The sequence below is a fragment of the Lolium rigidum genome, chromosome 3 (assembly GCF_022539505.1).
Source record: "Lolium rigidum isolate FL_2022 chromosome 3, APGP_CSIRO_Lrig_0.1, whole genome shotgun sequence".
NCBI classification, from domain to species: domain Eukaryota; kingdom Viridiplantae; phylum Streptophyta; class Magnoliopsida; order Poales; family Poaceae; genus Lolium; species Lolium rigidum.
This window is the reverse complement of record NC_061510.1, coordinates 116765170-116778463: the sequence shown is the minus strand read 5'-3', so window position 1 is coordinate 116778463 and position 13294 is coordinate 116765170. Positions and strand designations below refer to the sequence as shown.

Sequence of the window (13294 nt, the reverse complement as noted above, 5' to 3'; positions counted from 1 at the left end):
TTTCAAACGATTTTTAAAATTTGAACGAATTTCGAAATTGGAACAAAATTTTAATTCTGAACAATTTTTAAACTATGGACGATTTCCAAATTTTGAACGAATTTAAAATCGAACGCAAAAAAAAACAGAAATGAAAAAAAAACATTACTGGGCCGGCCCACAGGCTGGGGAGGGTGTGGGGGTGGGTGCACCGCACCGACCAGGTCGGTGTATATCACCCCCCTGCGGCTGGGCCATGCAGTCCCAGGCGCCGATCTTTTATTTATTTGACCCGTATCCAATCAGGCCCGGACCGTCTAATAAATAGAACTACCGTTTCCGCCGCCACCGACCTATATCGCTATCTTTGGAAAGGCAAAAAAAATCCTCATCCCTCGACCCAATCAGCCATCCCCGGCGATTCGTCGGCGATGGTGCGGTCATCCAAGACGGTTGCGAGGGTTACGGTCACCACATGTGATGAAGGATCAGGCTGTTCCAAATCGGCGCCCAAGAAACGATGGAGCGAGCGCCTGCGGGGGAGGGTCATCTTCTCGCTCCTACCCGTGCATACGAGGGCCAAGAGGCGCGCTGCCGCCGCTATCTCCTCCAAGGCTAAGAATACCTATCGCACGGCGTAAGCTGGCCCTCTTCTGTTTAGTTTGTTTTACCCCTTCTTCCATCAAATCCTACCTATAACCGTATCAGTTGCGGCGAATCTCCTCCAATGCTGCCGAATTCTTTCTCGTCCCGCAAAATAGAGTGTGCGCTGAAGCTTCAATTTGTAGGCGAATTTTCACTGTCACATGGAAATTTTTGCTGTATTGAATAATTACACATCTATTTGAACACGCAGGAAACATGCCTCCCGGAAGGGAAAAATTCAGAAAGATGATGAAGTGAATACCCAGAAGGGATACATTAGTGATCAGCAGTATCCAGTTTCTCCAGAGTATCAGCCAGATATTGATTGGGAGATACCGTCTCCACCAATCTCACCATCCACTGAGCAGCAACGGATAGACAATGCACGTAGAGAATACATGATCAAGGCCAGCCAGGCATTAGAGTATTACCATGAGAAACATCCTGTGCGTAAGCTCTTGTCTTTTTCCTGCTGTTTCCACTAATTTCACTTGATCAGGTTAAGCATTAATGATGCTCACTGACTGTTCATTAAAAAAATATTCCATTTTGTAAGGTTGACCGTTACACGCCCGTGGATGTCAATCTCAAACAGTTCATGAACATTATCGACGAAGCAGGCTACTATATCCATATGAACTTCAAAGCACAAAACTTGGAAACCAAGGCTGAGGAGATCTTCTTTGCAGAGCTGTTACTTCCTTACGATCCTCTTATTGATTGTGACATTGTAACTGCATGTCATATCATTGGGCCTGAAGCTCTTGGTAAGATCAACTATCATTGCTATTTGCTGCATGTTGTTTACCTGCTATTATGTATTATATATCTATTATGATATTATCCTTCATTATATGGTACTCCCTCCATCCCACAATATAAAATAGCTTGCCCAAACGTCTTGTATTGTGGGGCGGAGGGAATACTTTGTTAATGTCACACTTCTTATCTTTTTTTTTTAATCTTGGGGTTTAAGATCGATGTGCAGTTATATATGCCAGTGCCTATGTTTTGTGTTGATGCACCTCTTTGGTTTGTGTCATATGTAATTGGACCTGCTAGGTCGCTGGGTATGCAACATGAAAACCGCAAGTTTTAACATTTATAATTGGGAAAAAGCTTATGGATGCTACTGTGTGTATCATGATTTTACTGTTTGGCCACTGGTTGCCTGACTGACATGTGGGTATGTGCACGTAACTTGATGTTTCTTGAGATGCTTTTTAACGCATGTAGAGAAAAAATGAAAAGAAAGATGTAACCAGATTTATTTCTATTGGAGTTCAAGATATTGGTATATTTTCACTCTTGGAATGTTCTATTACATTAAACTTCATGACATTAAATACTCCCACCGTCTAAACATAGGTGTCTCAACTTTATCTAGATACGGATGTATCTCTACCTAAAATGCATCTAGATACATTCATATCTAGACAAAAGTGAGACACCTATTTTTAGACGGATGGAGTATGATTCATCTCTATAAATTGTTTGTTTCATGATACTTTTGTTAGCACATTTAATCATTTTGGACAATATCTTCCAGAAGTTTCTGATGCTCAATATTCATCTTCAAATTTGCGCTATTTCTCTATTGGTTGCAATGAGTACGTTTAGACTCGAAGCCAAAACAATTGGATGTCTTGTTTTTTCTAGCAAATGAATGGATGATCTCTTGTTGATTGCAGTTGAGCCATTTTTTTGTGTATGTAGGTTACTAGGTTGTTAGATACTCTTCTAACATAAAGGCATTAAAAGAGAACAATGCTGCTTCAGTAAAAGAACTTAGTTCTATTAGTTCCTGAAATTTGAAAATCCTGCAGAAGGTGGTAGGAAAATGTATACTAACTGAAGGTTAGCCATTGACAGACTATAACACTCCAGAATATGAAACCTAACTTGAACTCCCAAAATTGAGTAAAAACAGAAACACGTAGACACGTCTACTCTACGGTACCAGGCCTCTCCTACTGCAGCACCACTGGTATATTTGGCCATGCCATTTCTCCATGGTTGTTTGGTTGCCTGATATCAAACTTTCAGCAGCATTGTCATCCTGAATACACCAGACAGATCCATTAGGTCTAACCTCATATGAATAGAGCCGTCCAAACCCTGCATAGAGCCATTAAGTTGCCATATTGACAAGGGGTAGAAGCACTTGTTCATTTGGGTATCACATTCATTCATAGCCAATTATTTTATCCAACCCGCAACAAAATTATTCTCAGAGTTAGGAAAATATATGTACACACACATCAGTCTTCAGTGTCAGCCCGTTCACAGTTTGGTGGCAAACCGGCTAAACCAAGAGACCAACCTGCACCACACCAGAGAAACAGTTTATTTTGGTTTTGCAGGTTTCCGGTTTCTAACCCGCGAGTAGAAAACTAGTAGCTGGTTTGAGACGGTCTCGACCCACCGAAACCATCCAACCCGCACACACAATTCTCCAGCATATGTGCACCAACATGGGGAGCAGCGGCTGTACTCTGTAATTCCACTCGAACGGCGTGGTGGCCATATGAGGGAGCAGCGGCTGTACTCTTGTGCCGTTGCCACGAGCGCTGGGAAGCCTGTGCGTATTCGTAGACGAATTCACCGACGTCACTGTATCCCCTCCCATTGACTTGGTCCTTTTCTCTCTGAGCAGTCAAACGGTGTGAAACCAATTAAACCATCCAACCAACCCGCACCGGACCAGCAAATCACCTCAGTGTTTCAGGAACCAGCAGTAACCAGTTCAACCCGGGAATGCACAGGCTGACTTCAGTGACTGCCGTTAGGAACATGTTGTCAACAAAGTACCATTTTGAGTCATCACTGACTATGCCTTGTATGTAGACTTTATGCGCTACCAACCATCCGTATACAAATATTTTTAAGATTCTTCACAAACTGAAACATGTACAGATATTTGGACAGCACATTTGTACTAGTACACGGCATCCACAGCCAAAGTATATTTTTCGCCAAATAGAGTAATGACTACAAATATCCATATTAGGCATATACTTAACTGACAAGTCTTCCAACCTTTTACCACAAGAGAGCAAAGTAGTGCATCGGAGACTAGTTCACTGCATGCATTCCTTTCCCCGTCGGTCACAGGTTACTAACATAATAGTATTTTTTTTATAGGAAAAAGAGATTACTTCAGTTTGCATCCATCAACAATAATATGCAGTGGAAACGGAAATTAAATTATCTGCTACAACAAAGTGGAAAAGCTTGTCTTTCTTCAATGTGGGAGATGCAAACTTTTAGTTCATACTTCAGAAATTTTGAGATGCAAGATGCAACTCTACTCATTTCTGTGCACCAAATCCGTTGCACACTATCTACTTTCATGCCAAGAACAATACCTGAGACAACGAATGTGCAGGGAAATGAGTAGAGTTGCATCTCAAAATGTCTTATAACAATACCTGATTCAACACGAACTCATTTTGGACCCCAATGCCCAAAGTTTTTCTCCACGTGCAGTACAGTTGACTCATGTACAGCATAGCAGTTGTAACCTAATACTATTTGAGATTTCACTGAGGACTGTCACCTCTATCGCCATGCCTGTAACTGTAGTTCAGACAGTAGTGTAAGTAGTTCTCTAGAAAAGGAAGAACTAAATAGTGCGAAGGCTGTTTGGCTTTAGTTCAGTTAGATCTACACCAACTGTTATTGTGCTTCTTTCTATATAGTTTGGGACATCGCAGATAAGAACGGATTCACGGCCTGATTCCTTGGGTTGATGCTGTCAAGTGATACTTAAGGCGCGCCGCCTCCCTGTGCTGCCTCAGGATCCTAGCTGCCACACCGCCGGCTTCCCCAGGCAGCCGCTCGAGCTCGACGCTGCTGAGGAGATCCCCACCACGAGCTGCTTTGTCACCAGCAGGCCGCGCCTCGCGGTGGCTGCTTCCCTGTGTGCCGACAGCAGACCAGCCGTGTCGGTTTCATTTCCGGGTTCGGCGCTGTCTTGACCTTCCCCTTTGCCGGCTTCGGCTTCGGGTCCTAAATGGCAAGGGCCATACACTTCGTTCACCGGTGTGCCCCCAGATTGCGAGAGCAAAACGACCTCCAAATGGCGAGTGCAAAACAACTTAGAAAGGATTAAGTCAGGTCTGTGGGTTCATTTCAAAATTTCTGAGTGGCTAAAATGTTAGATAATGCAGCTTACATTGTCTAGTTGCTTTTCCTTGTTGCAAATAATATTCAGTTAGGTGACTGGCAGTAGCTAGATTCAGGTAGTTACTTACCGTTGTTTAGACATAGTCTAGTCACTGCATTGGATGCTCGTGGGGATGGACACGATCCAGAAGATGCAGTGAGGTTTTAAGGGTGATGGACTTGGGCGGTAGTGGGATGGCAGTGGCACTACCCAGTTGGCTCGGTCTCTGATACTAAGTTTTAGGAGTTAGTTGTAATCCTGAGAATAAGAAGAGGAATAGAAACTAGGAAAGGTCTCAAGTTGTGCGCGGACGCAAAACCTCTGTCTCTCCTGTGTGTGTTCATCGTGCGTCTGAGTTGAGGTTCCCGATAACACTTGGTAGCGAGATCATGGTTGGGACTCTTCCTCTGGTGCCGCTTCCTCCAAATGTGAAAGGCCTCCGGCTCCAGGACGCCGTCCGCATCGAAGTCGCCATCCGCGTCCAAGTCGCCGCGGGGAGGTCCAAGGCGCGCGCACTCCCCTAGTTGTGGGCGGAGCAGGACGAGGAGGGGCTCGGACGGCGGGGAGATCGTGGTCCAGCAGCAGGTGGTGCGTGAGACCGTCAGCAACGGCGGCGACAAGAGCCTCTCGTTCCTGATACTGAAGCGAGGAGACTACATCAACTGGGCTATGGTGATGGAGGTAAACATGATGGCTGCGTCTCTCTGGGACGCGATCTAGGATGATGATGTCCCTCGGCCCAAGGACAAGCAGGCCTTGGCGGCGCTGCTCCATTCCACGCCGCCTGAGATGCACCCGCCTGCTCTCTGGGACGCGCTGGACGAACTTGGGTACCCCACCCGTGTCGAGCACGGCTTCATGACGGCGCACGACAACGACAAGGCACCAAGGACCTTGCAAGGCACTAATTGCCAAGGTACCTCGAACGAGGAATTGTCTGTACATTGTTCATCAGATAGTGCAGCCTGTATGCCTGTCCGCGCACCGCTCATTACGATGCGTGGCGATGGCACTCACGCTTCGCACACTTAGAGCTTCATCAGCCTGGAGAAGATGGCGAAGACATGCATGGTGCGCGGCCTTCCCGTCGTCAGCCATGTCCAGCAGCTCTGCGAGGCATGCCTCGTTGGCAAGCACAGCCATGCTCCTTTCCCCATTGCTGCCAAGTACCGCGCAACTAAAGAGCTGGTTCACGGTGACTTGTGCGACCCCATCACGACAGCATCATGTACATGTGGCTCCATCTTCTGAAGACGAAGGATGAGGCTGCATCGGTGATTTGTCGTTTTCAGGCTGAGGCTGAGCTGGAGTCAAGGCGGCTGCTGCGTGTCCTCCGTACTGACGCGAGAATTTATCGCGTCGGAGTTCGCGGAGTGGTGCCCTGACCGTGGCATCAAGCGCCACCGCACCGCTCCCTACTCGCCGCAGCAGAACGGGGTGGTGGAGCAGCGAAACCAGACCGTCATCGGCACTACTCGATGCATGCTAAAAACCATAAGTGTGCCGGCAGAGTTCTGGGGGTAAGCAACACTCACCGCGGTCTTCGTCCTCAACAGATCGGCGACGAGAAGCTTGGACGGCATGACTCCGTACGAGGGCTGGCACGGTACAAAGCATATCGTCCACTTCCTCCGCGTCTTCGGCTGCAGAGCCTACACCAAGGAGACGCGGCGAGGCATCAAGAAGCTTGATGACCGTTCCCATCCGATGATGATGCTCGGATATGAGCCTGGGACCTGGGAGCAAGGCTTACAGGCTCTATGATCCGGTGAAGAAGCACATCCACGTCTCCCGCGATGTCATCTTCGACGTACGTCATCTTCGACGAAGGAGAAGGCTGGAAGTGGGGGAGCTCGACGGCAGATCAGTTGAGAGCTGGACGATGACTCCGCCATCTCCAGCAGCTGGGGAGAAATTAAGAGAAGGGGAAAGTGGAGCTGTCGAGTCACCAGGATAGGCTGCTAGTTCTCCAGTCCTGGGCTAGTTTCGGTGGGCCGGCCCACGTCGCCACCACTTGAGAGGGTCGTACGCTTCATCTCGCCTTCAAGTGACGGAGGAGAAGAAAGCCTGGACGCAGGGGTTGACCCGAGTGATGCCATCCGCTATAGCCCCATCCTCGACCTGATTGATGCAAAGAACCCTGGGCGGGCGGAGCGGCTGCTCCTCGCTCCCTCCGGCGAGCCCAAGTCGTTCGCGGAGGCTGAAGGCGACAAGGCGTGGCTGTAGGCGTTGTGCGATGAGCACGACTTGATCGAGGAGAACCATACTTGGTCTCTCGCCGATCTTCCGGCGGGGAAGATCGCCGTCAAGTGGGTGTACAAGCTGAAGGGTGACGCTGCCAGCAACATCCTGAAGCACAAGGCCAGGCTCGTCGCCAAAGGATATGTGGAGCGGCCGGGGATTGACTTCGACGAGATTTTTGCTATGGTTGCGTGCCTGGACTCGGTGCGCCTCCTGCTCGCATCGCCGTCGCCGCTCAGTTCAAATGGGAGGTGCACCACATGGACCTCAAGACGACCTTCGTGAACGGCGAGCTCGGCGTGGAGGTGCACATCTGCCAGCCGCCTGGGTTCGTCGACGGCGTCAACTCCAGCAAGGTCTTGTGTCGTGGAACACCAAGTTGGATGCCGTCTTGGTGTCACTTGGGTTCGCACGCAGCAAGTCAAAGCACGCAGTCTATGTGCGAGAAGGGGACGAGAAGGTGCTCTATGTCGATGACCTGATCGTCACCGGAGCTAGTCTCACCGCCATTTCTGCCTTCAAGGAAGAGATGTGTCAGCGCTTGAAGATGAGTGACCTGGGCGTGTTGTGCATGTACTTGGGCATCGAGGTCAGTCAGCAGCCAGGCCGGATCACCCTAAGGCAGAGCTCCTTCACCACCGAGCTGCTGGAGAAGGCAGGCATGGCGGATTGCAACCGCACTCATGTCCCAATGGAGCCTCGGTTAAAGCTGTCGAAGAAGAGCAAGAATCCTGCTGTCAATGCCATGGTTTTAAAGGCGTTAAGGCGTCCTAAAGCACGGGGGCGCTCTGAGTGGACGCCTAGGTGCCTAAGGCGGCCGTTTTTCTAAGCCAGAGGGGGGGCGCTTGGACGCCACGCCTTTAAAACCATGGTCAATGCAACGCTCTATCGAAGCATTGTTGGCAACCTACGTTATCTGGTACTTGCATGGCCTGTTGCCGTGGGCATGGTGAGCCGTTACATGGAGGCGCCCACCACAGAGCACATGAGTGCTTTCAAGCACCTGCTCCGTTACATTGCCGGCACCATCGACTATGGCTGCATCTACACCACTGCACCACAGGGTGCGAGTTTGAAGGACAGAAAGAGCACGACAGGCACTCTGTTCTTCTATGGGAATTTTTCCTGTTGCTTGGCAGTCCAGAAATAAAGGGAGTCTCTCTGTGGTCAGAGTACATTGCTGCTGCTACTGCAGCCTGCCAGGGTGTTTGGCTTGGTCATCTGCCTCTCATCACCGAGCTGTGCGTGGACAACATGTCTGCGATTCAACTGTGCAAGAATCCTGTGTTTCACGACAGAAGCAAACAGATCGAGGTGCGCTATCATTTCATTAGAGAGTTCATCGAAGATGAAACTGTGACTGTTGACTTCATTGGCACCGATGAACAGCTCACGGATATCTTCACCAAGGCACTAGGACGTGTTTGGTTTCAGGTACTTCGTTGGAAGATCAAGGTGTTCGAGGTTAAGTAGGTAAGCTGCATTTGCCTTAAGGGGAGATTGTTAGATAATTCAGTGCAGCTTACATTGTCTAGTTGCTTTTCCTTGTTGCAAATAATATTCAGTTAGCGTGTGCCTGTACACTGCTGTTGCTAGATGCTAGATTCAGTTAGTTACTTACCGTTGTTTAGACTTAGTCTAGTCACTGCATTGGATGCTCGTGAGGATGGACACGATCCAGAAGATGCAGCGAGGTTTTAGGGGTGATGGACTTGAGCGGTAGTGGGATGCCACTACCCAGTTGGCTCGGTGTCTGATCCTAAGTTAAGTTTTACTAGTCAGTTGTATTTCTGAGAATAAGAAGAGGAATAGAAACCAGAAAAGGTCGCAAGTTGTGCGGGACGCAAAACCTCTGTTTCTTGTGTGTGTGTTCATTGTGCGTGTGAGTTGAGGTTCCAGATAACATAAAACGCAAAAGAGATGATCCACCATGCACCATCGCTATCCGTTTTCAATTCAATTCAATAGTATAGATAGATATGTTTTTATGCGCACCTGTAGGAATGTTTGCTTGCAACACATCTACACCGTTGGTTTTTACACCTGAACTCATTGCTGAAAAGGATTGTACTGAACAATTGTGCCAGTTTTTTTTTCTTTTAGTGTAAATGAGAACTACTTCCTCTGTTCGGATTTAATTGACTTCAATTGTCACCATGGTTAGCTCATTCATCTTCTCTCCCCGTGTTAATTAAATCCGAAGGAGGGAGTAATATCTTCTAAAAATATCATTCTTTCTGTAGAAAAATATTTCTGTCTAGAAAAAGATAATTCATGGGTATAACCAAAAGCCCTTGTGTAAAATCCATTCTTTAATAACCCTTATGAACTGAAACATGTTAGTTCGACATATATAGGACTTAGAACTGACAAGTACCATAAATGGAATTCGACTCATTTTCCAACCCCTGATGATACTTTTCTCATACTAGTATTGAGAGTCTTTCAACGTTGTCTGGTAGAAAATAACGATGTCCGACTTTGTTAAGCTTCTTCGGTTGACAATGAATTGGTTGAGTATCACCATTTACTACACAATTGGCATACTGCAGAAGCATATGGAAGAGCTTATATTCATTTTTAGTATTTTATTTTGTATAATTAGTGTTCACAAAGATTTGAGGAATGATTGCTCTGTTTCAGGTGGTTTGAGGCATGTTTATAGTCCGGATGATATTCTGTTAGTTGGTGATGCATTGGATACAGAGAATTGCTATGCCTGTTATGATTATGTGAAGCATCCTCGAGGGAGCAGCACCTACCAGGCCGGTCATATGGGACATTTTATCTACGATTAGTTTGAGATATCTGAGGAGTAATAAACAGTTAATGTTTGATTGTATGCTTTCTTGTCTGATGGTTTTCTTTAGGTGTATTAAGAATTTAACAGCTACATGTTGCAGCATATATATTGGTATCTGTAGGCAGTAGAATTCTTTTTTATGTAAAGATGCTTTAAATTGTCTGATTGTCATGACAAAGGTTTTTATCCACATTTTAAATTATAAGGTAAAACACATCGCTTTGGGCAACCTTATAGGCCATCGAACCTATTGCGGCGGGCCAGCCCATATTTTGGTTTGTTCGGTGGGGTTATGTTTCGTGGGTTTCCCTATACGGCTATACCCTGTGTGAGTGCGGGAGTAGCGCACGCACGCAGGGTTCCCCCATGCGCCTCCGTGTTGGGCCGGCCTTGCCGCCCAACAAAAGGTCTTCTCCGTTTTTCTTTCTATTGATTTTCTTTCTAAAAAAAAATAGATTTGAAGAAAATCCGATTACAAAAACGTTCAAAGATGAAAAAGTTCAAATTTGAAGTAATTGTACAAGTCCGAAATTTGCTAAATTTCAAAATTTGCTGAAATTCGAAATTTGCTCGAAATTTGAAATTTGCTCGAGTTTGAAATTTTCTTAAATTTAAAATTTACATAAATTTAAAATTTGCTTACATTTGAAATCTGCTCAAGGTTAAAAAAATGTTCAGATTTAAAAACTGTTCAGATTTAAAAATTGTTTTAAAATATTCAAACAATAAAAGAAACGGAAAAAACCCAAAACCGAAGAAACCGAACCAGAAAAAATCTGACAAAAAACCAAGAAAAGGAAGAACGAAACGATGGAAGGAACAAAATGGGGGCAGGCCCCATACGAACCGTCACGTGTGCAGATCCTATAAGGACGCGCTAATGGGCGGGAAATAGGGTACCATGTTTCGTTCGCCTGGTTAGAGCATCTCTAGAAGAGCTCGTAAAGACGTGAACTGAAAAATGCGAGTTCAGTTCACCGAATTCGTGTTTACGGCCGGAAAACCGTTGTCACAGATTAGAATCCGTAAAAGTGAAACTGAAAAATAGAATTTGAAATATCGCAGGTAAATTAGGCGATGATCATGTATATAGATGAATTTGATGCTTCGATTGAGCATCAAAACTTACGTAGTTCGAGAAATTAAACCTAAAATACTTATACATCGGCGAGCGCTACTTAGTTTAAGCAAATGCGGCCTAAAATAGTGGCCTATGCGCGCGGCGGTGCCGGTGGTGGCGCAGCGTCTCGGCGGCAGACGTCGTTGACGCTGTCGTGGAGGAGCTTCACTCCTCATCTGCGTCAAGCTCGACTATTTCGAGCTTCACGCGGCCGACGCGCTCCTCCTGGCGGGCCGCCTCGTACTCTCGCACCTGGCGGACGGCGCCCGCCTCCTCCCGGCGGAAGCGAGCGCGGGCCTCCGCCTCGCTGATGGCCTTGGTCTGCGCGAGCACGGCCTCCTCCTCTTCGCTGTCGTGGACGTAGTCGCCCGCCGAGATGGTGGGCGACCGCGCGGGGACGAGGTCATCATCGTCGCTGCTATCCACGATGGGGAGCCGGCGAACGAGGACCCCTCGTTGGCCTTGGCGTACCTGGCCAGCTTCCCTGGGGGCGTGAGCCCCCGGTTCGTCCACCGGCGGGCGCTGCGTTTGCGCGCGGCCTCCGACCTGTTCCATTTGCGTTGCTCCGTGTCGGTGCGGAACACGGGGGGACGCGACGGCGAGTCCCCGCTGCCCAATCCGGCGCCGCGGCCTTGGGAGCCGCCACGGGAGGCCATCGCGCCGACGAGGAGGGTGGATCGGTGGCTCGGGGCTGCTCGATTGCTCGCCGGAAAACGGGGTAGGCGGTGGCGGAGGGAGTGGATGCGGCGGAGGGGAGTAGGGTTTGGAAACCGAACTCCCCTCAACAGCCCCTTTTAATACGGGGCGACCGCTCGATTTCTCGGGGGCCCAAACTCGTTATACGGGCCGGACCGCGAGTTCGGGCTCTGTTCTGGCCCATTTTCGGCTCGAACCCCTATTCTCGCCGGAATTATTCAGTTTCGGCCGTGAGTTCGGGCTCTGCTAGAGATGCTCTTGCTTCGTCCCCTAGGCGCATGGGATAGCTTCATTCGCTGGATTGGTTGCCGATCAGTGCAGATTCGCTGGATTGGTTGCCGATCAGTGCAGTTGCGTGTAAGAGCAACTCTATCTTTCAGGCGGTTTTACAGTTTCGTTCGATTTGTGCTGCATATTTAGATCCCGTATTTGAGGCCTGGCCCGTAAACATTTCACGGGGCCGTGATACCCTACTTGTCCTCCACCGCAGCTGCGCCCACACTCCGGCGAGAGATTCCACCGCAGCCAACCCGGACTCTAGATGCCTCGCGGCGGTAGTTTCAGCATGGGGGCGACAAGATTGGGGACGGAAGCGCCCCGCTGCATTGCGAGGAGCCGTTCTTCAGCAGCGCGGTGGAGCATGTGAAATGGCTCCGCTCCGAGGGCGCGCGGAAGCGCAGCGCAAGGCGCTGGACCAACTAGGGCCTCGTCTTGCCCGGGTGTTGCGCTCGACCAACTAGGGCCTCATGCCGCTAGGGAAGGTCACCCCGTACGCCAATTCTAGCAAGGGGTCGTCTTCCAATTGTCGTCGCCGCTGCTCTCCATCACCGTCCAATGACGAGGCGATCTAGGAAGAGGAGGAGGCGCTCGCGAAGTTGTACGACGACGGTGACTACGTCCACACCGATGAGGAGGAGGCAGTAGCGATCGAGGCGAACCACATCATCACCGAAGCGGCCGTGGCGTGGAGTCGCGAGGAGGCCGACGTTGTCCGCCAGGTACGCGCCTTCGAGGCCGCCCAGAAGGAAGCCGTCGTGAAGCGCGAGCTCGTTGTCCTCGACGACGAGTAGAGCTCGCCCTCCTCCGCCGCCGCCTACATGCCCGGTAAGGTATCTTGGGGCCAATTTTTGGTGAAACTAGGTTAGCGACCGCGTAGATTATGGTTTTATGTGAATTGCACCGACGAACTCGATTTGACGATGAACTAATTCTCCTGTGTATGGTTAGGAAGCTTGGAACAGAACCAATTAAAGCAGCGAGAGCCAGCATCATGGAAACTCCTTTCCAGTTGGAAAAAGGGTGAGGTGCGATGGCAGCCACGGATAAAAGAAACAAGACGATCAATCGATCGAGTACTTGATTGGCTCGTCGACTGAGATCAAATGATCAAATATAGGCGCCCACACACCACGTGTCGTGATTCCTGAACGTGAACCCAGTGATATGTTGCGTGGGGAGCTGGGGCTCGGATGCGAGTGGAAGGGTTCATAAGAGCATCTCCAAACAGAAACGCTAAAACGATCACGCGGCATAAAAACCGCCGGTTTGCAGCGCGCTGGAGCAAAATCGTCGCTTCAGCAAGCGCTGTAAACGGCGCGGCGCTGTAAATATTTTTGGGCGCGGGCGGGTTTGCGTCATCGCG

The 13294-nt window shown here is 48.8% G+C and overlaps 1 protein-coding gene across 2 annotated transcripts; it reads left to right on the top strand.

Annotated features, from left to right (window-relative positions):
- The first annotated feature begins 330 nt into the window (after positions 1-330).
- Positions 331-10048, top strand: LOC124698063. 2 transcript variants are annotated; one of them, XM_047230588.1, is made up of 4 exons: positions 331-616; positions 836-1070; positions 1181-1391; positions 9677-10048. In XM_047230588.1, exons 1-4 carry the CDS (start codon positions 411-413, stop codon positions 9829-9831), a joined length of 807 nt encoding a protein of 268 aa, XP_047086544.1. In that variant the 5' UTR covers positions 331-410; the 3' UTR covers positions 9832-10048. The 2 variants fall into 2 exon arrangements, with proteins under 2 accessions (XP_047086544.1, XP_047086545.1); XM_047230589.1 differs by lacking the exon at positions 9677-10048 and adding an exon at positions 3769-4153.
- Positions 10049-13294: the final 3246 nt, after the last annotated feature.